The 25253-nt window shown below is 41.3% G+C and overlaps 3 protein-coding genes across 3 annotated transcripts; 1 reads left to right on the plus strand and 2 right to left on the minus strand.

The window, feature by feature from the left end:
* Positions 1–3267: 3267 nt before the first annotated feature.
* Positions 3268–5791, minus strand: LOC115822679 (E3 ubiquitin/ISG15 ligase TRIM25-like). Its single transcript, XM_030786593.1, has 4 exons — positions 5210–5791; positions 4181–4276; positions 3850–4083; positions 3268–3450 (listed from the first exon to the last, which is right to left on the minus strand). The coding sequence occupies exons 1-4, from the start codon at positions 5789–5791 to the stop codon at positions 3268–3270; spliced, it is 1095 nt and encodes a 364-aa protein (XP_030642453.1).
* A 7412-nt stretch (positions 5792–13203) lies between these two features.
* Positions 13204–20103, plus strand: nms (neuromedin S). Its single transcript, XM_030786594.1, has 9 exons — positions 13204–13273; positions 15806–15811; positions 16358–16413; positions 17145–17183; positions 17791–17817; positions 17945–17998; positions 19230–19295; positions 19481–19568; positions 20018–20103. The coding sequence occupies exons 1-9, from the start codon at positions 13204–13206 to the stop codon at positions 20101–20103; spliced, it is 492 nt and encodes a 163-aa protein (XP_030642454.1).
* A 124-nt stretch (positions 20104–20227) lies between these two features.
* On the minus strand, positions 20228–24198 carry pdcl3 (phosducin-like 3). The gene is made up of 6 exons (XM_030786826.1): positions 24141–24198; positions 23644–23761; positions 23045–23135; positions 22549–22692; positions 21502–21710; positions 20228–21147 (listed from the first exon to the last, which is right to left on the minus strand). Exons 1-6 carry the CDS (start codon positions 24144–24146, stop codon positions 20996–20998), a joined length of 720 nt encoding a protein of 239 aa, XP_030642686.1. The 5' UTR covers positions 24147–24198; the 3' UTR covers positions 20228–20995.
* Positions 24199–25253: the final 1055 nt, after the last annotated feature.

Raw genomic sequence — 25253 nt, forward strand, 5'->3', positions numbered from 1 at the left:
TGAAGGCTGCTGAAGATGCAGTATCTTTACTTGGACCAAACTGAAAGGTACTGCTGGCGTTGAAGTTGGTTTTAAACCCTGTCGCAGCTGACTGATTGGCAGTGCTCCCAAAACTAAAGCTAAAGGAGGAGCTTGATGGTGCAGAAGTGGTTGTGCTTTTTGCATTTGGGTTTGGAGTCTGACAGGAGACACAGTGGCTGGATGAGCTCTCGTTTGTAACCAGACATGCGTCACAATCCCACTGCCCTTCCTTTTCACTGAACATGGCAGCAAATCTACCCTGAGCAGATGACTGTATTATCGCTTGGTCAGATGGAGTCTGACATAAAACGCACTCAGTGGCTGACGTCTCATTCCTATGGAAACAGATGTCATAGTCCCACTGTCCCTCCTTCTTTGAGAACTGGGCACCAAAGCCAGAGCCGAAAGAGAGCGTTGAGGGTTTTAGAGCCACTTGGTCATCATCAGTTTTAGCTGAAGGATTTGGAGTTTGACATGCTACACAGCTGTTTGCAGTTTCTTCATTTCTCACTGCACAAACACTGCAGTCCCACTGCCCAGGTTTCTTCTCGAACTGAGAACCAAAACCCGCAGTTGTAGTAGCAGGTGTGGTCGTACCGAGTTTGAAAGAGGCAGGTATCTGAGACCCAAAGGGTGCAAAACCTTGTGAACTGGAAGTAGAGCTGGAGCCCTTGGCAGATCCTTCGCCAGAACCAAAAGTAAAACCCCCTGCTGGAGCCACAGAGGGAAAGCCTTTGAATCCCTCTGCTGGTTTACCTTCAGGTTCTGGTGCAGCATCAGGATTGGGACTTTGGCAAGCAACACATTGCTTAGCTGAAGGGGTATTTCGCACACAGCACACGTTACAATCCCATTCTCCATCTTTCTTGGCAAACTGTGCCTTAAGGTCTAAGACCTTGCCTGCTGGCTCCGGAGTGGAGGGTTTGGGTAACTTCTCCTCACGCTGCTCGTGTTTCTGTGGAGATTTTGTAATGAAACTTTGAGCCTCCTCAAACTTAGCCTTGAAGAGCGCAGCCTCGTCGGTGGTTTTAAAACGGATAGCCAGCTGCTCAATCTTTGGCATTTCGTCCGCATAGTCGATGGCGTACCAAACCCACGATTTGTCCGATCGAGCGTTTGGTTTCAAGACCATGTCTGCGGTAATGTAGTGATTGGCGCAGATCTTTAGGACCTGCTCCCTCCTCATTAACAGACGAACTTTACCTGAGGTTCTGTGCTTCAGGATCTTGATGCTGCCGATGCCCCTCTCCTTCCACTCTTTCGTCTCTGTGTCAAACCTGAACAGTTTAGCTCTGTTACAGAACATCTCCTCTTCTTCTTCCTCCCCGGTTTTGACGTCTACTTTATCGGGCAGAGGCACGATGGGCTCAAAGTGCGGCCCATCTTCATCTTCTTCCACGTGCGTGCTATCGTTGTCACTTTCCGCGGCTTTCTCCTCTTGGTCTCCAGCGTTTCCAAAGCCAAATACGGGTTTTGCTGTACTGGCAAAATTAAACGCTGGTTCAGTTTTCGCAAAAAGATTTTTGCCTTGAGCAGCATCTGTGAAGGAGAATCCAGCGGCATTTTTACTACCAAAAGTAAAGATGCCAGGTTGGCTGCCTGGCTGTTCTGGTGCTGGAGGTTTTTGTTCTGAGTATCCTTCAGTTCTGAGGGAAATGTCTGATGTCAAAAGACCCAGTAGACTTTCACTGTTACTTTTCACATTAGCAGATGAGAAAGTGAAATCCCCATCATTGGATTTAAAGTTTGAATTGAATTTAAATGCAGCAGCTGTTGGAGTTGACTGGGCAACAGCTCCTCCACCAAAGCTGGGTGCCTTTGGAGGTTCACTTGGACCCTGCTGGCCAAAAGGGATCTTCCCAAAGTCCATAGGCTTGCTCTCACCACTCTTAGGTGGCTGAGCAGGGGTGACTGCAGACGGCTTTGTGAAATATCCAGGCTCTGGCAAGGTTGGATTGGTAGCGGGTTGGGCAACACTGTGGCTGTAATACTCCTCACTGTAAGGGGAAAGTAGACTTGTGGCTGGCGACTCAAAACGGAGTGGGGCACCAAAGACCTGGTCTTGGGGATAGATACAGGCTGGAGTGGTTTGAAGAGGTGGCGTGTGAGTTGGCTGGTGGGTATACATGGGCTGTTGAGGGGGCAGACGACTGATTCCATATACAGGAGCCTGGGGAAACAGAAGTAATCCAATTACAAAATAAGGCAAGTGCAAGAGCACTTGTCCAACTCATGTTACACTGTGATGAAACACACACATACCTTTGTTGGCGTCACATTGGCTGCGGTGGGTAGAGGATATTGCGAGTTATAGGCTTGGGACTGATTGTAGTAGCCGGATGGACCTGTGGTAGGAAATTGTGACATAAAAATTTCTGTACTGAATCAAATAGTGAAATATAACATTCTGTATCTGTGTTTACTTACACTGGCAAAACAAACAAACAAAAAAACAAAACCATTAAAGGGTCATTAAAGCACACTGACCAGTAAGTGGAACACCATGGAATGTTTGAGCTGCTGCATTGAATTGAATCAAACATTACATATGATCATTTGTATGCACCAGAAGTACATGTGAAATGAAAAATGTATTTACTCTGGACAGGGAAGTGATTGGGCCTGATTGCATTTTAAAGCACAATTTTAGTTTTAAAAATGTTATCTAAAGACTTCATAACACAGAGCTAGAATGACTTTACTCGCAAAGTTTTCTTAAGTGCTTCCTCATCAGTGTGCATAAACTGTGATCCCTCCTAATTTTAAATGTGGGCATCTCTCCATATATGTCCTCTCTTTTCTGTACTTTTTGGTCTGTAAAGCAATATCCATCTTGTCTCTGTTATGTTCTGTGTTCATATCCACTTTGTATATTTCACGTTATTGTTTATCTTTCAAAATATGTACACTGCACTGCTCTCTCTCTCTCTCTCTCTCACTTTCATTTTATTGGTTGTGATGGATGCTGCACATAAATTTCAATTATTTAGTCACAATGAAAATGATATATGATACTAATAGGCTATAAGAAATGTTTCTTGCATTAGCACTTTAACCTGGATTTTTTCATGGTCACTGCTTTAATTATAGTTAACATTTATTTAAATGCCAAGACATGAGCCAGGGCTACGAGGAATGGGGCTGGGATGTTTTGATCAGGTCATTCACTTCATTCACCACATATGACAATGACATACTGAGATATCACACATTTACGTATTATGGTGCAGTGAAATTATAGAGAACTTATTTTTGTCGGATTTCCCACACACCTCCAGTTATTTTGCTGATGCCCTCTTGGCAGAGTTTCTGCAGTTGCTCTTTCAGTTTGGCTGCAGACTCTCCGACTTCCTCAAAAGAGGGGAGGGGTTTAACAAAAACTCTGTGGATGTCTTCAGATTCGGGAAGTCCACAGAGGGACTGGAAACTCTAGAGAAGCAAACAGACAAAACTTCAATTAAGAACATTTCAGACTTCACCTCGACACTCTCAAAAGTGAAATTAAGGGGAACTGCATAGGCAGCCTCATTAGAAGACAGCACAGAATTTCAGGCCCAGGGTAGGGTGGGGCTACCTTGGTGTCAAAAATGAACCTTTTTAGGGCTGCAGCTGAGGTGATAGCAACCTTTTCCACTGAAAAGTCAACTTTGAATAGTTGTACAATAAATATTAGATACTGATGTAATTTTTTAAAATAATATTTAAACCAAATAACATTTAGCTTTAAGCCCCATAGTACTTGGCAACCATAAACGAGAAAAGTGGAAGAAAGGTTAAATACTTGAGCTCACGAGTTAGGCAGTGGTCAAAAGATGTGAGTGATAATACCTGAAGGAAATGAATTTCATCCTCTGTCTGTAGGAGCTGTGCTAACTGAGCGTCTTTATTCTTCATCTGGACAATCTCCTGCTCCAGTCTCATCCGCAGTCTCTCAGCCTGGATCAGTTCAGCCTTCTCCTGGGCTTTAATCACCTCTGTTACCTCAGACCACTCTCTCTCAATAGAGGCAATCAACTCCGTAACGATTCTCTCACTGTCTCTCACTGCTGACTGTGCGGATCTCTGTTGGAGAACACACACAGAGTGAGAGGTGAGAGGCAACCCTATGCGCCCTTATTTGCTAAAATTGTAAAGTGTGGGGTGTTTGGTTGATGCTGACCTTGAGGGACTCCATAGCTTGTCCTAGCTCTTGCAGTTCATCTTCTTTCTCTTGAATTCTTCTCTGTGATTCCATTTGTTTCACCTCCAGCTCCCTCTGTAGATAAAAACATATTTCAGTTATATGGAATCACACGTGCTTGGTGAGTCTTCATAGGTGGTGGAGGCTGTATATTTTGTACATTCAGAACCCAGCTGGTCAAGCCAAAGCAACCAACAGTGATTATATATATATATATATTGTTTTGCATGATCTGCAGTTGATGGAAAAGTTACATTCAAAGACAAAAGAAGCTCTCTGAGTGAACAGCTTTTAAAAGCACTGGCAATTCTGAGAGTTGGACATATGATGACATTGGAATTTCTTGATATGACCCTTTGAATCATACAACAGCAATGTTTTTACAAGGATGACAAGAGCACCAAGATTGTACTATATGCAGACAAAAAATGTACAGTTCTTAAGGGAGAGTGGGCTAAGTTGAAAACATAGAATTGTTTAAAATAGACTCTTCTCCAAAAAAATTTGTACGAAACTTTTTTTTTATATAAATATATAAAATCAATCGCCCAAAAGAGCTTCTTTATCTTTTTCAGAAAAAAAAAAATGAAAAGGTGAATATCATGAATATTTTTGCTTTTGACTCTGAGTAATTCAATATATTTCTTCTTAAACTGATTTACTGGTTCAGGAATTCTTTCAAACAGAAAGAGCATATTTTCAGATAACAATAAATGGAGATGGTTTTGTAGATCTGAAGTCAAGTACACACCATGGTGAGGTGTCTGCATTAACACAATGCTTTGTTTCTGAATCTGATATCTGATTGAGTTCATTAACAATTTTGTAATGTTTAGGACAACAGCGTGTATATATATATATATATATATATATATATATATATATATATATATATATATATATATATATATGTATATATATATATATATATACACACACACTCCTGGAGCCTGTCTTTACTTGTCACGTGAGCATCAGTGGTGCTACAGAACACATCTTATTCTTTACCTGCTTTTCAGTCTTCTCTTCTGTAGCCAAGACTGTATCATGTCCTTTGTGTTCATCTATAGTGCACATAAAACAGATACATTGTTGATCAGTGCGACAAAACATTTCCAAAAGTTTGTCATGACGAGAGCAGATCTTTTCCTGTAGTCGCCCGGTCGTGTCAATCAGCTTGTGTTTTTTTCCTGGGTTGAGCTCGTTGTGAAGCCTAAGGTGAGTTTCACAGTATGAGACCAGGCATACGAGGCAGGATTTGATAGCTTTGTGTTTTCTTGTGGTGCAGACATCACACTCCACATCTCCAGGTCCCGGGTAACAGTCAGCAGATGCTTGGAGCTGGATGTTCTTCAGTCTCTCTACCAGTTCAGCCAGAACAATGTTTTGGTTTAGGACAGGCCTTTGGTTGAAAGTCTGCCTACACTGAGGACAGCTGTAAACAGTATCAGTGTCATCCAGAATCCAGCAGCTACTGATGCAGTCCATACAGAAAGAGTGTCCACAGGAAATCGTCGCAGGGTTTTTCAGCAAGTCCAGACAGACTGGACAGTTGAAAAGTTCTTGATCTTTAAGAATAGCTTCTGCCATTTTGGAGTATGCAGACTTAGGCAGAGATTCAGAGAAATCTCTGAGAGAGACTGAGAGAAAAGTTTCATTTCTCTGGAAGGCTGTGGGATCATGGAGGCGTGGCTTTACTTCCTTATTCCGAACAAGTGAGTAATTAGGTCGCTGATTGGGCTCAATCAGTCAGGTCTTACCACTGATTTGCTGTAGTGGCTCACCAATGGGAACAGGTTGGTCTCTGATAGAAGAACCTGGGAGGGCAAAGTCTAACAGTTGTGTAACAATAGGACATACAGTATGTGATGTCTGGGTGTGTATTAGCCATTTTTCTTGCCAGCACATACAGATCTCAGTGAGTTCAGTTTCATTTTCTCGTATGTGGCTTGTGTAGTGTGAAAGTGAAAGAGAGACAAATTCAGGGTTTTCTTAGTTTTGAGATTCAAAACAGATTTTTCACACACACTCGCGCGCGGACATATATACATAGGCTACATACTAGCGTTTCCGCAAGGTTTTTTCTTGCCCGCTCGGTGTTCGGAAAGAATTTCTTTCACCGGACAAATTTGAGACTTACCGGTCACGTTTCAGTAACAGTCTAATCGCAAATATAATGTACACCTAGGCTGACGAAAGAATGACAAAGACCTAAAATCAGTTTGACTAATGAGGAAATGGACAATAATGAACAGTAACAATTGAGCAAAACTCAACATTAGCCGCTAACATGTTGGCTATTACGAAACATCTAAACACCTGTTTATAAAAAGCTAGGCCTACAAGGCATGAAATGTCGCCTTTAGGCCACCAGGTCACATCTTATTTTCTCCTTTTTACTTTCCTCTGCCGCCGACTTGAGATCAAACGTGTCTGTGCAGCTCGCAATGGGCATAAACCGCGTCACTCTCGCAGCGCCGTCTTCTTTATAGCTGCGTTTTGTATGCGCAATGAACATTATTACATTTTGACCGGCAAGTTTGTGATTTATCGGGTTTTTTTTTTTTTAAATATAATTTTTACAAGGAAAAAGCAGGTGATTGCCGGCTAAAGGAGCTCTGATACATATATACACTCACACAGGAACATATTTGGTAACATCAGTAAATCAGCGTGTTGACTTAACTGTGCATAGAGAAGTGGTGACACTGTGCTTAATAAATAAATACATAAATAAATATTTAAAAATATGAGCTCTAAGAAGAAGGTAAGAAGGGTAAAGACATAGAGAATTTACTTCTTTAAGTAGTCTTTTTTAAACATACACACACACACATACTTTTTTGTCTTTAAACTTTACTGGCTGGACTCAGATACCTTGGACTAACCCTGATTTCTGTTCTTCAGTCGTTATCTTCTTTGAGTATATGAGGTTTTGCAATTTTAAGCAATAAAAATGTATTGCTTTGCAGTTCATGCACCAGACAAAGTCCATTCCATAGATTGTCACATCAGTCCAAACTGTTGTTAAAACAACAACAACAACAAAAAAATTCAAACTATCACATTATTATTTCTGAAAATATTAAAGGTGGTTCCAGATTTAAGTTGATTCCAGCCATTTCATAAATTGTGTTAACTGTAATTCATCATTTTGTAAAAAAAGATCATGATCTATAAATCTGATGGGTTATTGAGTGAATTGTACTATACGATGTGTAAAGATGCTGAAGAGTGCTGTAATCGTGTTTATAAACTAGTCACTGGTCCAGGGAAATTAAAACCTAGTGTAAATCCTGATTATTTCCCATTTTTACTGCAGACATGCACAGCTTTTGCTGAGTTCATTTTCATTCTTCCAGAACTCCAGTGTGCGTTAAATGTGGGCCCCAGTGAGTTTTGGTTGTGGCTCCGTGACAGGTAGTTAATTGATGGTTTATAAAACTAACTGTGCTACCAGGTCTCTTGAAAGCCATAGACATTACATACACTTGGGTCACTTCAGTTTATTCATACAACAGGGCTCATACGACCACAGCAGAAACAGCTGAGAAAATCAGTCTCTGAGTTGCATCCATGCCCCACACTAGCAATGCATTACTGAGTACCACAGGCAGAGGGCAGCCTTTCTCCTCTATTGACCACATCGCTAAATGGGTCTTCGTGATGACTAGGGGGATATGAAGGCATTTTCTTCTTTTCTTCACTATGGCTATTTTTATGAATTATCTGAAGTTTTACATATTTATTTTGCTTGACTCAGATCCAGTGAATTAATTATGTTTCAGTGTTTAACCGCCCCCCCCCCCCCATTTCTGCCACCCATTATGCTAAATATAGCCATTATATCTAAACTGTTCCAAATACTCAACTGTTCTCATGCAATCTCAGTTTAAATATTTACTGAAAAAAGGTATTATATGGTGACAAGGAGAATTGTAAGTATTGCTTAACCTCAGACAAAAAAATGTTTTTTCTGTATTGTAACTTGTAAAAGTAGAAATAGACACACTTAATCCCAGATAAACCTTGAATGATGTAAAATAATCCAGTTGTGACCTTGTATTTGGTACATCTTTGGTGAGTTGCATCCATGCCTCACACCAGCAATGCATTACTGAGTACCACAGGCAGAGGGCAGCATTTCTCCTCTATTGACCATATCGCTAAATGGTTCTTAATGATGACTAAAGATATGAAGGCTTTTTTCATTAAGGACATTAAAACTAATTATCTTCAGTTTGATATATTTATTTTGTTTGACTATCCAGTGAATTAAATATGTTTCAGTGTTTAAAAAAAAATGCCCCTCTCCCCTCCTCATTTCTGCCTCCCATAATGCTGAATATACGTGTATGATTTCTGGATCAGTGTATGCAAAGGTATGTGATGTGTTTGATATTGATATTAGGCCCACATCTAAACTGTTCCGGATACATCAACCGTTCTCATGCAATCTCATTTTTAATATTTACTGAAAAAGGTATGATATGGTGACTACGAGAATTGTAAGTATTGCGTAAGTATCAGACAAAGAAATATTTTTTTCTGTATCGTACCTTACAACAGTAAAAATCGTAATTTACTTGTATCGTAACTTACTTTTTGTAAAAATACAAAACAGATACACTTAATCCCAGATAAACCTCGTTGAAACCCCGCTGATTCTCACCACCTGGGGTGTTTATGTGGAAGGGCTGAAATTGTCAACAACTCTAGAGGATACTGTGTTCGTGTTTGTGTAGCCAGTTTCAAATTAAAGTCTTTCTATAAAATGCAATGACAAGCACATGCCAAATAGGATTGTCGCGTTTTTAATGCTTAAACCAACTAATTATACCTTCTGATAAAGGTTACCTAACAGAAAATAGCATTCACATCAGTCTAAGTAAAATATTCCTGTCAGATTCGGTTGGTCTCATTGTTAAGCCAAACTGCAGGATTTAACACGATCACGGGTCTCGAGCTGCGTCCCTAAAGCGGTGTTATTTTCACCCTTCTCTAGGTCCAAACCACATACCGACCAAAGCGAAGAGGTGAGATATTCACTCTGTGACTCCCGCTCCTGGGCTTTCGGTTAGTCAAGATTTTATTTTTGTGCTTCAACACTTTTTGGTTAAGATGTCGACTGGGCATTTAAATCACTTGACATGGAAATTAGGTCTACGCATAAGTAAGTCAACTGTTACAGCTCTTTTTTTCTTTCCACGTGACACATTCTATTTCTGCAGTGTGGATGGAGCTTGTGCATCTAATTGTACTGTCTCTTCCTCTTACTCACATAGACACACGTTCTTCGCCATGATTTTCCAGTGAAGTACAATGACGTCTTTCGTTTTGCTAATTAAAACGCCTGTATTGAATTGGAACCTTGCAGAAGTCGCACCTCCTTGTGTGTCCTGTGACATCTGATCCGCTCATTACGCTTAGAGACAGACCAGCACTGGTGACTGTCATCTGTTGATGAGGACAAAGTCGTTAGGCTCCCTCTACACCCCTGCCTTCACACGGGTTTGCTTTCACACCCGCGGCTCCCACGGTCACTGTAGCAGCACAGGCCTCCAGTTTTAATGACAGGCAGGACAGTGGAGTTTCAGGACTAACAATACAATGGAAAAGTTAAACCGCGGGAACGCGGAAAAGCGTCCGTCGGAACGGCTCGCCTATTCCGTTTAACACGAAGAGCTTTTCAAGGTCATCAAAGCAGCGTACACTGTCACCTTTATTGTTGTGGCGTTCAAAAACACAGTTTGAAACAGTTTTAGTTGGTTTGTATGGTGCGTGCAATAATGGCTTCTAGGCGGCAGTGTACATTAGTAAAGTGTTGCACATAAACTCTGAGGGACATTCTCGTCACTCGATTACGTCTTTCTGGATGTCGGGATCCTCCGAGAGCTGACAACTTCATCCGGACGTCATCATTATCTGAAGTGCCCCCCCTCCCACACGGATGTACAGAAACACAAGTCTCTCTCTCTCTCTCTCTCTCTCTCTCTCTCTCTCTCAGGCTTTTTGTGTCTGAGCCCTCCTGCCCACAAATTTGCGTTACTGGTATTCCATGTTGAAAATTAAAAAAAAACAAAAAAACATATTTCTTGCAATTCCCATTTTTACCAACAAAAATAATCTCATAAGAGAAAAAACAAAACAAAACAAAACAAAACAAAACATCAACTTCACAAATAAAATATAATGATGCTACGTTTACCTCAGAATAGTTTTAAACATAGTTAGAGCTGATTTTGTCTTTTCCTTTCACACAAGTAGCAGTTACATCAAAAGGTAGACTGCTAACTAGGTTAATATTGTATTTTTTCAAGGCACATCTAGCGTGTGAAATGGATTGATTAAAATTGTTTGTTTAGTGTTGCAGCATAGTCAGTATTGGCATTCCTTTATCTGTCTTTTCTAAATTTGAAACACTGCATTTTTTGGTTGATGGGCCATAAACGAAGTAGAATGTAATGTTAAGCCTGTACCAATACAAAATGAACTTCTCTGTCTCTCTCTTGGTTCCTGCCTGCTATTCAGAAAGAAGAGGGTACACAAGACTTTGCGTTTGGGCTCAAGCAAAATGGTGACTCAATCAAAACTGTCTTTGAAAACGGTCTTTGTCTGACGTTGGCAGTGCGACAGTGTAAGTCAAACGGAGTCTACCGTCGCTTTCGTGGAGAACTTTGAACACTTGGCGGATATGCCTCCTTTCCACCAACACTATTCCTCACCATTTACAACTGTATACACACACACACACACACATACACACACACACACACCTACACAAACACACACACACACACACACACCTACACAAACACACATACACACACAAATCCACACACAGGCACATGCACACACACACACACACACACACACACACAGATACACACACATACACATACACACACACACACACACACACACACACACACATACACATACACACACACACACACATGCACACACACACACACACATGCACACACACACACACACACACACACACATACACACACACACACACACACACACACACACACACACACACACACACACACACACACACAGATACACACACACACAAATCCACACACAGGCACATGCACACACAAACAGCAATGTGCATTCACACTACATAACGCACATAGGGGAGAAGAGCTGGGAAGCTGTAAGTCCCATGTTACTGGTGGTGGTGTTCAACACTGCTTCATTTCCTTCAGACAGTAATGTGTTTCCAATATCCAGCAATGCCTGCGTCCTCTCTTCAGAGACCCCATGTATACCATCACCCATCACTGAGACGATGCCGTAGAGAGGGTAGAACTCATCGAACACAACACTTTACCTTTCACATCTGGAAAACAACGGTCGAAAAATGCATCCATACCAGAGGTGCCGCGGGCCACACCGGAGAACGTTGAGTATGTAATCGAATCGTCGTATTTTGTCTTGATTGAACCGACGCGGGAGAGATGTGGAGTATATTTGTGCCGTGGTAGATTGGGGCGATGTGCTGAAAAGCTCATTTGGGTTCATTATGTGTAGAGTGTCATTTAGGGAGAGGGACATGAAAACCCTCTGTAATGAGTGTTTCAAACACATACACATGCACACACATATGCGTGCGCATGCACGCACACACACACACACACGCACACACACACACACATGCGCGTACACATGCACCCATGAACACGTTCAGATGAAGTATCCCTCTCTTGCTCTGTGTGCATCTCTCTCTCTCTCTCTCTCTCTCTCTCTCTTTCTCTCCCTGTCTCTCTCTCTCATTGGACAGCCATGTGGAATTGGCATTCTGGGGGACATATCTGGAAGGTTCTAGTGCTGATGGTGATTTACCAGTTTGTTTAGACTGGTGATGAGGATAATAGATAAAGCATCAGTGTATCCATGTGCGTGTGTGTGTGTGTGCGTGCATGTGTGAGCGTGTGTGTTGTGTGTGTGTGTGTGCATGCGTGTGTGTGTGTGTGTGTGCGTGCGTGTGTGTGTGTAAACACTAGTCTGTGATTGCACTAGTTCTTTTTTTTCTCGGAACCTGACTGAACGTTGCAAGATCCTGATTTCAGTGTGTGTGAGTGTCTGTGCGCTGAGTTTGATTGAAGGACATACATGACTGAGTTTTTTAATGATGTGCATGTGTGTGAGTGAGTGAGTGTGTGTGTGTGTGCGCGTGTGTGTGTGTGTGTGTGTGTGTGTGTATATGTGTGTAATCTCAAAATTTTACTGATAAGCTTTGATGATAAGGTCTTCACAGAAAAGAAAAACTTGACATGGAACAAACATAATTTTCTGGGACTACACATAGACACAAACAAATACATACACACACACACACACACACATGCACACCTACCTCAGAATGCACAACTCATGGTTATTGACTCTCCTCTTAACCTGAAGCGCAGAACATCTTGCCTGTAATCGATGTTGAAGTTATGAACCATATAAATCTGGGACTCATCCTCCCTGAGGACTGAACAGCTTTATAAGCAACATCTACCCATGGAGGCCACAGACAATTAACAGCTAAGAGACCACAGGGAGATGCCGACAGCAACTCAAAGACACAGCAATCTGTTAGCAGTGTACATCTAAAGCACGTTCACGGGCTGTGTTTTTTTTTCTACGCTCCGATAAAGTCTACGCCCTTCAATCTCAATGTGAGGATATCGTTTCTTAGAAATGACGATATTGTCAAATGGTATTGTTGGCGATACGTCGGGGTTTTTTTTTCCCCCGGCTCTGTCTCGTATGGGTGTGGATTACAGGCCAAACCTAAGTAATAAAATAAAACGATTCTATCTCCCTCTCACAGTCTGAATCATTACCAGTAAAAACGGGAGGCTGAAAGAACATGGTAGTGTAATGTTAAAGGAATAGGTTGTGACGTTTGTGTCTTTGTCATCAAAAGCCTGACTGAGGTTAGCACGGAGTGACTTGGATTTTTCCAGTGGAGACCACAGATCTGACGAGGACCGCTGGCGATGTTTCTGCGACGTATTACGTTTCTGGAGAGCCGTTCCGAGGGAGGTGGGATCGGCGGTTCGCGGACGGGTGAGCAGGTGGAGTAAGTGTCCTAACGGTCTGACGGTGTAATTCAGTGTAACAAATGCGTCAACTGCTCACGCACTCTAAGCGCGTCTGCTTTTTAATCCACGCTAAGGTTTTCATCTCTCACGTGCTGTCCAATGGAAACAAAAAGTTCATCGCTCGTTCCTTTGAGGATGTCGAGTAAGGCTAAGTGACACCATATCGAATAAGAGGCCACGTGTGTCATATTTAGTTTAAAAATTCCACCGACATGTCCACGGCTTAAAGCGACTGTTTACTGACCTTTCTTTTTCCTCCACGGCAGCTGCCACGAGACAGCTTCACCAATTCACCGCTGTCAGACCGAGGATGGAGAAGCTGAACTTCATAAGAAATACAGATGGCCTTTCCATCTAGTCGCTCAAAAAAGAAAGACAAAGCAGATTCCTCACCGTATCTCCTGTGTCCGTCAGACCGAAACCCCTCCCGTTAGCTGTAAGGAGAATCACAGAGAAACCCTTAGAGACTGAATGTGCGTAAGAAGGCTGTGCATTGCAGGGAAGGTTTGATGTCACATTGGCTAAACCTAGCAGCAATAAGCCAGTAGAACGACGCTGAGAATATACTGTGGATAAAATAACTTGCCCAGAGTTATATCTGGTTGCGTTGTCTTAAAACGCCAAAACCGAGAACAAAGACGGGTCTATGGGATAGCCCAGTCCACCCCAGGTAGGTCTACACAAAGTAGCTGGGCTTTTTTAAGGACCAGTACATTTCTGATGGTAGTGCATATGCACGTAAAAACTCAAAAGGAGAAGATCAGTGACATCAAACTGTTGCTCTGTTGGTTTTACCAACGACCCCCCCGCCCAAGTGTCTATGTGAGGTTGGCCTTGTTTACGATGCAAAGTAACACCCGGGACTGTTAATCTGGGCGGAACCTTTGATTAATGTTCAGAGTGGAATAAACTGGAAACTTGACCCTCGCTAATCCGCTATGGCCGCCGCTCTTAGATGAAAAAGCCACCGTTCACTTTAATTGAATTTGGAGGGAACAGATAGCAGACCATTGCTGTAACTGGGTCATTTTCCCTCCCAAATCCATCTTTAGCTTTTTCTTTAGCTTTTCGCTTTCTTGTTCAGTCACAGATTTGACTTCATACTCGACAAAAAAAAAAAAAAAAACACACAACATCCCCCCCCCCCAAAAAACAACAACATAAAAACAGGACAAAATACAATTTCACCCCTTATTAGGATGCTAAAATAATAAAGTTCATTCTGTCCTTGTCATTTTGTCTCCTTGTTTCCTTCCCTTCTTTTCTCTCTTGTTTCCTTCTTGTGTGTTTGTTTTGTTACATGCTATTGCTCCCATGCGGGGCAATTTGGCCATTGTGTAACAAAGTGACACAGCTCATCCATCCATTTCATATTATATTTAGATACAGAACTTCCTACAATTTGGTCCACTTGTCTAGATTAGATCCATTTAAACTGGCAGAGGGGAAAATACAACTGAATGATTGTTTTTCTTCAGACACATAGCAGAGACCATGGCTGGCCCTCTCACAGGTTATTTATCACATTGCGTATTACAGCCATATGTGTATGTGTGTGTGTGTATATATATATATATATATATATATATATATATAGGCACAAAGCTATAATGTTGTTTACTGAGGAAAGCAGTAGTTACTTTTGAATCACTAGATGAACGTATGTGTTCTCTAACAAACAATTCAGCATGTGGGGCCGAGTGTTTCACCACTTCAGAAACCAGTTGCCATGGAAAAAGTTTGGTTTTGAGCTAATTAACACAACGAACTAACTTTCCTAATCGAAATGTTTGCCTGTTTAAACTATGGCTGATTTTACCTCTTTAAGCTGAATTTTGATGGAAACAGTCTTTATTTTGGCCCTATTTCAACTTCAGTAAATTAGACAACATGATTTTTAGTATTCATAGGTAACTGTGATGAACCACTGTTTCTAAAGTTTGGACAATTAAAAATAGTTTAAAAAGTCATTGAAAAAAGACATTGTTATAGCGACAGTCTACACATTTTTATGATTTGATCATTCCAGCTAATTAAAAAAAGAATACGTGCCAGTTTTAAGGGACAATCAACACTTAGTGCCTTTTTAAGTAAAGGTGGGAGGGCTATACTACTCATTACCATCTATGACTACTGCTTTCCAGTATTTGAATGAGTCTTGAAAAATACGCAGGACAACATAAAAGTGTGACAAGCAACCCTGACGTTCATTACCTGACCAAGGCGCGAGCTGATTGGCCACCTTGTAAGAGATTTTCATACATATATACAGCGTTGTATTTTTGCCGTTGTCAGATCAGCGGAGTACACGGCATAGTCGTGACAAGGAAAGCTTCTTATCCTCTTTGGCTTGTTCGACTGTCACTTCGGGAAAAAAAAAACCCTAAACCGTATCGAACGGACCGGAACCGCGAAGAGTGGGAGATGGAAGGCACTTGTTTGCGGCAACTTTACATGATATTTTTAATCGTGTGGTGTTTCTCTGGGTTGATCTCAGCTGCAGGTGAGGAGTTTCTTCATTTGAATGGAAATACACTTCGTATAACTTTAAGTGACTCGTATCAACAACTGATTGTCTTTTTAAAAAAAGGGCAAAATATTTGAACGTCACTCAGACTTGGTAAAGCAACTTCTAATTCAAAGTCTAACTTTTATTTTGTAATTCTCAATATACATGGTTGAAATTACCTCTAAAACGATTGCTTTCATTCGTAAAACCACTATCGATGAGATTTGTAGCTGAATGCAAAAATTCTTTGGAATATAATTTTTAAAACGTGAGGTAATTAGTTGTTTAATATGTATATGGTGTATAACATTGGCAATTTTTTAAACAATGACTATAGTTTGTCTGTCTTGATATCGCTGTTTATTTTTTTCTTTCTTTTTTTAACACTGACTGTAAACATGGAAGTGACAACATTTCTCCAGCCTTGTCTGTCATCTTATCAAAAATCCAGCAAAACGGAAGAATAGTGGTTCCAGTCTAACAACTTATAACAATACCCATGAAAATCCTTGTTTTGTTTTTTTTCGGTTCCTCTCACAGGTGGTTATCCATATTCCACCCAGGACTGTGAGGCGGACACTGAAGGTTCCAGACAGGTAGGATGATACTCAAAGCACATAGCTTTTGTTTGCCTTCAGATTATCTCCGACACTAATCACCTGGGGTACTTTTATCCATGTGTTGCACCTTTTTATTTTGCTTTTTTTTTGGGGGGGGGGGGGGGGGGTATTTTCCCGTTGTGGTTCTCCTAAGCCTTTTAGCTTGTTAGTGAACTGAGAGACTGAGAGAGGGAGGAGAGAGAGAAAGAGAGAGATTCTCATTGCTGGTTTTATCTGCACCAGCAGAGCAATCCAATCTGATCCACAGTGGTAGCTCATAGTGTGAGAAACATAATTGGATTAATGTAGACAGCTAGGGACCACTGTACTGTAGGATTCGATGAGACACACACTACCTCACAGTTTCTGCACACACACACACACACACACAAAAACATCATTTCACGTTACAAGTGTCAAGGGCTCTCACTCTCCATGATACCTTCAAGATGTTTGTGTCACATCGATGTAACTGATCATGCAACCAGTAGTATCATTACTTTTGTTTTTGTTTTTTGTTTTTTATTTTTTTTTACCGTGGTGACTCCTCTCTCGTAATCATTCAGGAAAAAAACAATTCTGTGCTGTGATTTAACGGTGATATTCGAACAGCTCTTACACTGCATAGTGGAGCTGTTTCCACTTCTTGAGAACAGAGTACTGTGAGGGACATATTTTAACTGCTTTATACATGCTTTAATACATGATGCTGTGTTTTTGGTTTGCAGAGTGTTCTTTGTGGATTAGTATGGAGGGACCAGAATAAGGTGAGGCCAATCTGTGTTTAAGTGTGAGTGAGATATTCCACTCTGGTTGGTGCGTGTGTGTGTGTGTGTGTGATACCGACTCTGCCCTGATGATGTGTGTGTGCGTGCGTGCGTGTGTGTGTGTATGTGATACCGACTCTTCCCTGATGATGTTTGTGTGTGTGTGTGTGTGCATGTGTGTTTGTGTGTGTGTGTGTGTGTGTGTGTATGTGATACCGACTCTTCCCTGATGATGTTTGTGTGTGTGTGTGTGTGCATGTGTGTGTGTGATACCGACTCTGCCCTGATGATATGTGTGTGCGTGCGTGTGTGTGTGTGTGTGTGTGTGTGTATGTGATACCGACTCTTCCCTGATGATGTTTGTGTGTGTGTGTGTGCATGTGTGTTTGTGTGTTTGTGTGTGTGTGTGTGTGTGTGTGCGTGTGTGTTTGTGTGTGTGTGTGTGTGTGTGTGTTTGTGTGTGTGTGTGTGTGTGTTTGTGTGTTTGTGTGTGTGTGTGTGTGTGTAGATCAGACGGATGTATATATGTTGCAATGTTGTAGAACACACTTGTCTTTTTTTCTCACTTTCATTGATGAGTTTTACATCTTTCTTTTTGCTGTTTCAGGATCAGCTGCAGAATGTCTTCAAACGGGTAAACTACCTCTGCACGTCTCACTCACAGATACTCACATGGCAAAACTGAAAGCCCTTTTTTTAAATTTTATACTCTATGATTATTGTAATTTTATATTGATTATAAAGCCGTCTTTCTTTCCCAGTTTTTGTTTCACTACTCCAAAGCTCAAAATTCAGTTGGCTCAGTTCAGAGAGAGGTGAGTGAGGCCGCTCTGTTATTCTTAGTTTATACTCACAGTATGTGTGTGGTGTTGAATGGTGATGATTCACAACGTGCAGTTCTCACTGCTCTGGGATGTTCCGTGAAACCCGCGGTCAAAAGCCAGGACTCTCCAACAGAGGAAGAGAGACCAGGACTCGCGTTGGACACACAAGTCTTTTCATTTCAGTGTCCATTCATCGGGCTAAGTTATTTCATTCGACAAATATCTCACCGGATTCAAATGCAGTCACCCAAAGATAAAATGAAGAAACATTATATGTCTGTTGTGAATTCTACTGTTATAGCTATATCTGTGAGACATTAATCAGTCTGAGATTTGAATATTTTTCACTTATTTTATCACCGTAAAAGAAAAAAAAAAACTCTATTACGCGATTAAGTGATATATCCAGAACGCTAATTCTAAATGTGAATTTATGAGTTGGGACAAAGAAAAAAACTAATAGGCTTGAAAGGGGATTCTCTTACATAGCTGTTCTCTGTTCATCAAATTAAATATGCTCCAACACTGTCTCTCATTTCATACTGAGATGAATGTATGAACTCTCAGATTTGAGGAACAAATACATTACATTGTCTTCACGGTTCAGAACCTAGATTCGTGTTTGAGACGTATTCCACCTTCAACATGGCATTAAGGGACTACAGTTCAACGTGCAGAACCACATGTCTCGTTTCTAGATTTCTGTCAACACTTCATTCAGCCGTTGAGTCCTTTGGTAGGCTGAGCAGTTGCATGCTGGTGTGAGAATAAGACTGTTATGTGGACCTGCGGATTGTTCACAATATCTGGGCTAAGAGTCTCTGCAGGGGAAGTAGAACTAAGATGCACTTACTGTTTTTGTTTTTCTATAGAAAGGGCTTTAATGTGACCGCTCTGGATGAGTAGTGGTTCTGAGGTTCTGAAGTAAGATTCTTATATTTTAGATCAGGGGTGTGGAACTTTTGTCCTTAAGAACATAAAGTCTGCCTGCACTTGCTGAAACCGCGAACTATAAAAACCTGATTTGAATAATTCTCTCCCTTCTAGCTCTAAGGAGTGTCCCTTTTTATTGAATACTGTCAGTGTATTGGCTGGTTGGATCAGACGCCCTCGAGGTCTGGTGTCTTACGGGACATCCCATGAGTTGCATGTTTATACCAGATGTTTAGTGTGGGAACAACAAACCCTGTTACATAACCGCTCTCTCTTTCATCACTTCTAGTCTCATTCAGTCCATCCACTGATGCGTTTGTCGTCCAACCTCTCTCAACGCAAGAAAAAGCAGCAAGTGGCCACAGTGAGACCTTTCACTCACTCTCTCTCTCTCTCTCTCTAATTATCTGTAACCTAATGGTTGTTGGATTGATATTATCAGAATATTTGATATTATTTGATATTTCTGGAATAAAGCCTTTCAGATGTTTGCTGATGTTTGCCAGTCAGACAGGCATTAACACAATCTTTCTCTTAGAGATGTTTGCCAGTCAGACAGGCATTAACACAATCTTTCTCTTAGAGAAGCTGAAGACCGCCTGCGGTCCATCGCCAAGGCTTGGTCGAGGTACGTGTGTTACCTGCCGTCTTTGAATATTCGCATGCACGCGCACGTTCTCAGCTTCTGTGCTGTTCCGTGACAGTACGTCGAAAGAAATCTAATGAAAACATTAGTATAAACAACCTGTAAAATAACGACTCAGCTTGGCAAGTTGTACCAAATATTGGCTGGAAACTACAGAGTTCCAGATTATGCAGTAATCATAACTCTGTTTGAACCATGTCCCTACAGATGTGCGTTCTTTTAACTCATACGTTTATATTTACGGTCCATCCCTTATACTAACTTCAGTGTCATTTTGCTTTTATAAAACTGCATTTGGTCTTTCACCCACCCCTGGCTGAGGAGCTAAACGCATAACCATGGAACATATTTTTCCTCATAGTATACACCTGATTAGCTGTTATTAACCTCAAAATATAGTGAAATCTTTTTACTGTCCCTTCTCACCGCAGATCTTCTCTGTTCTATTTGGGATTGCCATGGAAACGCAGGAAAGCCTAAAGCCGGCAGAGAGGCAGCTCTGCTTTACTCTGAGTGACAGCCCTCACGACCCCACACCCTCTGTTCACATCAAACTCATCACGTAACGCAGCTCACGCCTCCAAACACACGCTGTAAATAAACCTAACTTCATACCAACACGTGACGATGTGTGAGATTTCTTAGAAAGCAGCTGCTGCCAGTGTGAGCGTTTATTGTTTTCACGTGAATGGATCAGCTCGAATGCTTGGCCGGGAAAAAAAAAGAACACGTGATGGAAATGTAATTGAAACATCGTACACATTTTCTTGGCAAATTCAGTTGGAATCTCCTTTTCTTCTGTTTTTTTTTGTTTTTTTTTAAATGTGATGAACCGTTAAATTAAAAAAAAAAAAACATTGTTCAGATGATGGGAACAGAGTTAAATAAACTGAAACTTTAAAACATGTGAATCTGTCATATTATGAAACACAAAAATAAAATAAAAAAATATTCATTATGGTAGCATATATGAGGACAAATTCCTTAATCCTTTTATCAGAAAGGCAGTAGGGTTGGGCTCTGGTGATTTCTGTCAGTCTCTTGATGGTAGTGAGTTTCAACATCAGTCCAAGGGTTCAGAGTGCAGTTGGACATTAGAGCCCCTAGGGGGCGCACTCCTAACCAAGCGTTATGAAGATGTACTGGAGTGAGGTAAGGGCTGTGTTGAAGAACACACAGAACCATCCAGCTACCATTTTGAACATGGTGGGTGTTAAGATATCAAATTATTTCTTAGCAGGTTTCCGTTGACGTAGAGAGGGCGTGAGTACTTCTTCTGTTCAAAGTTTAACTTTGGCGAGGGGCTGCGGTGTTCAAAAGAACGGCGTTCAAATCAACAGCGCTGTTCATAAAACGTTCGCTCCAAACATTCAGCCGCCGTGAACGCAGCTCCCGTGAAAGTGACGGGTTTAATCATCGTCGTCCTCATCTTCATCACTGTCTCTGCGGCTGGGGACGGAGCAGCGGATGGAGCCCATGAGCTTGTCTTCGATCTGTTTTCTGGGGTTCTCCTCCAGCTCGGTCTTAACAGCGCCACTTTCCGCTAACCGCCACTCCAGCTCTGAGACAGCCAACCAGCATCACGCAGGGAAAAAAAAACAAAAATTAAAAACACAAGATTCAGTTACACACTGGACTCAACTCTCATCACAATCCAAAATTAAAACCTCGGTGTCCACAGGTGAATGGCTTCGACAGTCTTACACGTAATTTAGATTACAATGACCGTGTGATGAGAATCTAACAAAACTATGTATATTAATATATAAAGACAGACATTATTAAGTCATCCAAGAACAGCAGAGAGTACACACAGATTTGGGGGCTTGGGACGGCTTCCCGCCACCTACAGACTCAAAAACGCAGCAAAAGGCAAAGGGGCAGAAAAGGAAAGAGAAAGAGAAAAATCTCTCACCGTCGCATTTGAGGTTCATGCCTCCAAAGACGAGGGGCCCGATGAACTGAGCTTTCATCTCCCCCTCAAAGTACACGAAGAGCGTGGGCAGGTTCCTGTCCGGGTAGTTCGGGATGCAGGTCGTGGAGATGGACTTGAGGAACTTGGTCTGCGGAAACTTCCGGGCCAGCACGGAGAGATGCTGGTTTATCAGCGTACACAGTGGGATTCTGAGGGAGGGAAGAAGAGAGAGAGAGAGAGAGAGAGAGAGAGAGAGAGAATCTTGAACAACTGTGTGGAAGTTTAGGGAGCATATCTATAAATTCAATGAACAACTAATTCTTTGTTTTAACACATTTTTTTTTCAGATATCCTCTGTAAACCCTACCAAAGTAAATCAGTTAAATCTACCCCCTCTGTGATGTCACTGAACAGGTCTACAGTACATGGCCTTTAAATAACCCACCCCAGGTAACACGTTCGGTGCCAGAGTTTATTGTAGCTGTGTTTTATATGTGAGGATAACAATTTCTGCAGTTACAGGTTTCAGGGTAAAGGGAAGTAGCATGTTCTAATTCCAAACACTTCCATCTCGTGTTAACGCGTCACGTCAGGAGGAGCATGTTCTATACATCCTACAGCTAATTCCATCCAACTGAGGATGTCAACAAATACAAGTGTAGCTAAAAATATCTGGAATGCATCAAAATGCTTTTATTTTCCGATAAGAACACAAAGATGGAAAAAAAAGAAAAAAAGAAGATCCCTTTAATAGTTTTCCGCTGATCCCACAATCCGGACCTCACCGTCGCAGGACGGGTTTCTCAGACATGATCTCGGGTTGCTTTAAGACCAAACTTCAATTTTGGATTAAGTATATATCCAATAAAATCGGTATCTAATCAAACAACACTAAAGATCTCTCGCTGAAGATGAAACATTCTGAATGGGAGAGGTTAAGGAAGGACAGGGCTGTGAGATGATAACAGAACATTGTGAGACCATACACAGATTCAGCCGTGACTGACTGCAGACACAGCAGCCTCTCTGAGGGTACACGAGACTCACCCCTGTTTGTAGAGGTGCAGAACCACCCAGATACCCTGGCCGGCTTTATTCACTTCCTGTATGTAATCCTGACCGGAGATCTCGTTCACCTCCCCAAAAATGTTCTTTATCTGGTTAGCCTTCCACTCTGCAAGTCTCTTCTGTCTGTAAGAAAAAACAAGGTCAGGGAGAACACAGCAAAAAAAAAAAAAAAAGAGGACTTTAAAATTATTTTTGTCACCGCTCAGTCATAAATCAGAATGATCAACAGTCTCTTACACTTGTACACTGGTTTGTCTACAATGACTTTTAACAACTCATGCTAAGCATGACTCATACTTACAATCTCATATATATATATGAAGTTCTAAGCCACAGTTTCCGCACATACAAATTACAGCCCCCTAACAGCAATGAGCATGAAAAACATCCTCGTTTCATCGCCATTATTCTCGTAATGGCTTAAAAGAAGACAGCGTTAATCACCAGACTTTGTCATCGAATGCGCTCTACTCACCTGTACATCTCAATAGCAGCCTCATCTTCCTCGCTGAACTCATCTTCATTCTCCTCCAGCTCCTCCAGTGTCATGCTTTCGTACGTTTTCACTGCCAAGGCAAGGCAAGGCAAGGCAAGTTTATTTGTATGGCACAATCCATACACATCAGTAATTCAAATCGCTCTACACATGAGCAGATAAAAGAACATAGAGAATAAGAAGCCCAAAAACATCGTACAACTAGAGCTTAGCCTACTGCTAAAGAGATATTGATCTATACCTCGTTGCTTTTGTTGGGACATGAGGCTATATGAAGGGTTCTCTGCCTGTGGACAGTTCCACGTAAGTAAACGCGAAGTGACATACGACACATAACACTAGCCAGACTTTAAAAAAACTGCCGATAAGGTCATGTAAATTTGATTTAGTCTGAACGCCGCGAATAAGAGGGGTGACACATTGTTTTTCGAGCTAGAGGACGAAAGGGGCGCTTGGCAAGTTTAGGCTCAAGACTGACGACTTCACCTCGATGTTGAAAATACGAAAACCATGGTAAAAAACATTTACTGTACAGTCGTCTTTATCGATCTGTTCAAATGATCTGACGAGGATCTTACCGACGGACTGTTGTAGTAAAATCTGCTCCTCTTCTTCATCCTCCTTCGGCGTCTCTTTTGGTGGAAGAATGCCTTTCTTTCGGAGGATGTCATTCCACTCAGTGTCTTCGTTCGGATCCTAAAAAGCGATTTTTAAAAAGGGTTCACACAAACGCTTTATGAGGGCTCTTTACAATTACCTGTTAGATGATTGTACTGATCAGCTCCAGCACACTACATGTACGTCCATAAACTGCGACAACGTTTCTGTTAATCGTCTACTCCGTGTATTGTTTAAAATGTGTTAAATATGGAAAAGCCAAATGGTCTCGTGAAAATAACAGTTTTAGAATGTGCTGATCTGAGTATCAGGCTATCAGCTGTCTGGCTAGCGAGCAAAGTAATCGAGTAAACGTTCGAATGAAAATCACCAAATATTTTTTGTTGTACTGAAGGCTATGAAGCATATATTAAAACTGGAGATTACCCTGTTTAGAAACACCAAGACTGATACTAACCTGCATTTTTGATTTTATGTTCCTCTAACCAAAAAATCACGCTCTGTGTCTCCCAGACACGGAAACAGAAGGACCGCACCTTATTTTCTTCCGGCTGAAAAAGACGTAAGCTCCTTTAAGTATACTCCTTAAATCTATCTAATAAATTTTGCTGTTGGACGCTGAGTATTCATGAACCGAAACTCGCCTTTTTTAAAATAAAATAGTATATCGAAATGTGCAACAATAAAAGTTTTGAACTGTATTGGATAATTCAAATTCTGAACTCCATCGGACAATAATACACGTTGCACCAATATCCGTTTGAGTTTTTTCTCCATATAAGGAGTTGTAACGCTGCATTCCACTTATGGGAGCTGACGATGACGGAACAGGTGTAGTAAGCTGTCAATCAAAATATTTAAACATATGGTCATCAGAATAGATTTTGCGAAATAAGTGAAAAAAAAAATTACAACTGTTCAGTTTCAGAATTTCTTTTGATGCCATGGTTGTTGTTTTTAATCTTTGTTCAGTAAAATGTGTAGGCTTCTTTAAAAAACAAATGAAGATTTTGAAACCTAAAAAAGTTTTGGACTGTTGTCTCACATATTGGTCTGTCTTGCTTTGTTGTTGTTATTGTTGTTGTTGTTGTTAATATAACTGTTTTGCTGCGGTAGAGCAGAAGTTTTCAACATTTTTTGTCAGTTGAACCCCTTCAACCCAAATTATTTCCCTTGAGATTTTAACTAAGTGAATTTAATTCGACATTTACTTTTCAATCATGATCTCACAAACTCCTTACAGTACCACCATGAACCACTAGAGGTTTGCAAACCCCATGTTGAAACTCTTGATGTAGAGTAAAAGTGTTCATATATGACATCCTAAGGGCTTGAAAGCACAACCCCACATTGCCCTCCATCTATGGTCCAGTCAAACAAATCCATGCTGACGCTTTCGTCTGTTGTCTGTGGACAGCTGACTGCCCTCTCCCAACAAGAATGCAAGTCTAACAGGGAAGAAGGGGGGGGGGGGGGGGGTGGCGGGCAGCACAGCCCAGCCCAGAGAAGTAGAACATCTTCACCTCAGTCAAGAGAACCCCCGGCTCTACCTGAATTTCAACACATTCAG

The sequence above is a fragment of the Chanos chanos genome, chromosome 10 (genome assembly GCF_902362185.1).
Source record: "Chanos chanos chromosome 10, fChaCha1.1, whole genome shotgun sequence".
NCBI classification, from domain to species: domain Eukaryota; kingdom Metazoa; phylum Chordata; class Actinopteri; order Gonorynchiformes; family Chanidae; genus Chanos; species Chanos chanos.

Bases quoted from the DNA above. Each gene is read 5' to 3' on its own strand.
- pdcl3 (XM_030786826.1), bottom strand. The intron at 23,136-23,643 runs GTAAGATCCTCG...TTGCCTTGGCAG, and splicing joins TTTACTACAACAGTCCGTCG to TGAAAACGTACGAAAGCATG. The intron at 22,693-23,044 runs GTGAGTAGAGCG...TTTTTCTTACAG, and splicing joins GCTGCTATTGAGATGTACAG to ACAGAAGAGACTTGCAGAGT.
- LOC115822679 (XM_030786593.1), bottom strand. From the start codon at position 5,791: ATGGCAGAAGCTATTCTTAAAGATCAAGAACTTTTCAACTGTCCAGTC. The intron at 4,277-5,209 runs GTAAAGAATAAG...TTTTATCTACAG, and splicing joins AAGAGAAGACTGAAAAGCAG to AGGGAGCTGGAGGTGAAACA. The intron at 4,084-4,180 runs GTCAGCATCAAC...GTTCTCCAACAG, and splicing joins AAGCTATGGAGTCCCTCAAG to AGATCCGCACAGTCAGCAGT.
- nms (XM_030786594.1), top strand. From the start codon at position 13,204: ATGTTTCTGCGACGTATTACGTTTCTGGAGAGCCGTTCCGAGGGAGGT. The intron at 16,414-17,144 runs GTAGGATGATAC...TTTGGTTTGCAG, and splicing joins ACACTGAAGGTTCCAGACAG to AGTGTTCTTTGTGGATTAGT. The intron at 17,184-17,790 runs GTGAGGCCAATC...TTGCTGTTTCAG, and splicing joins TATGGAGGGACCAGAATAAG to GATCAGCTGCAGAATGTCTT.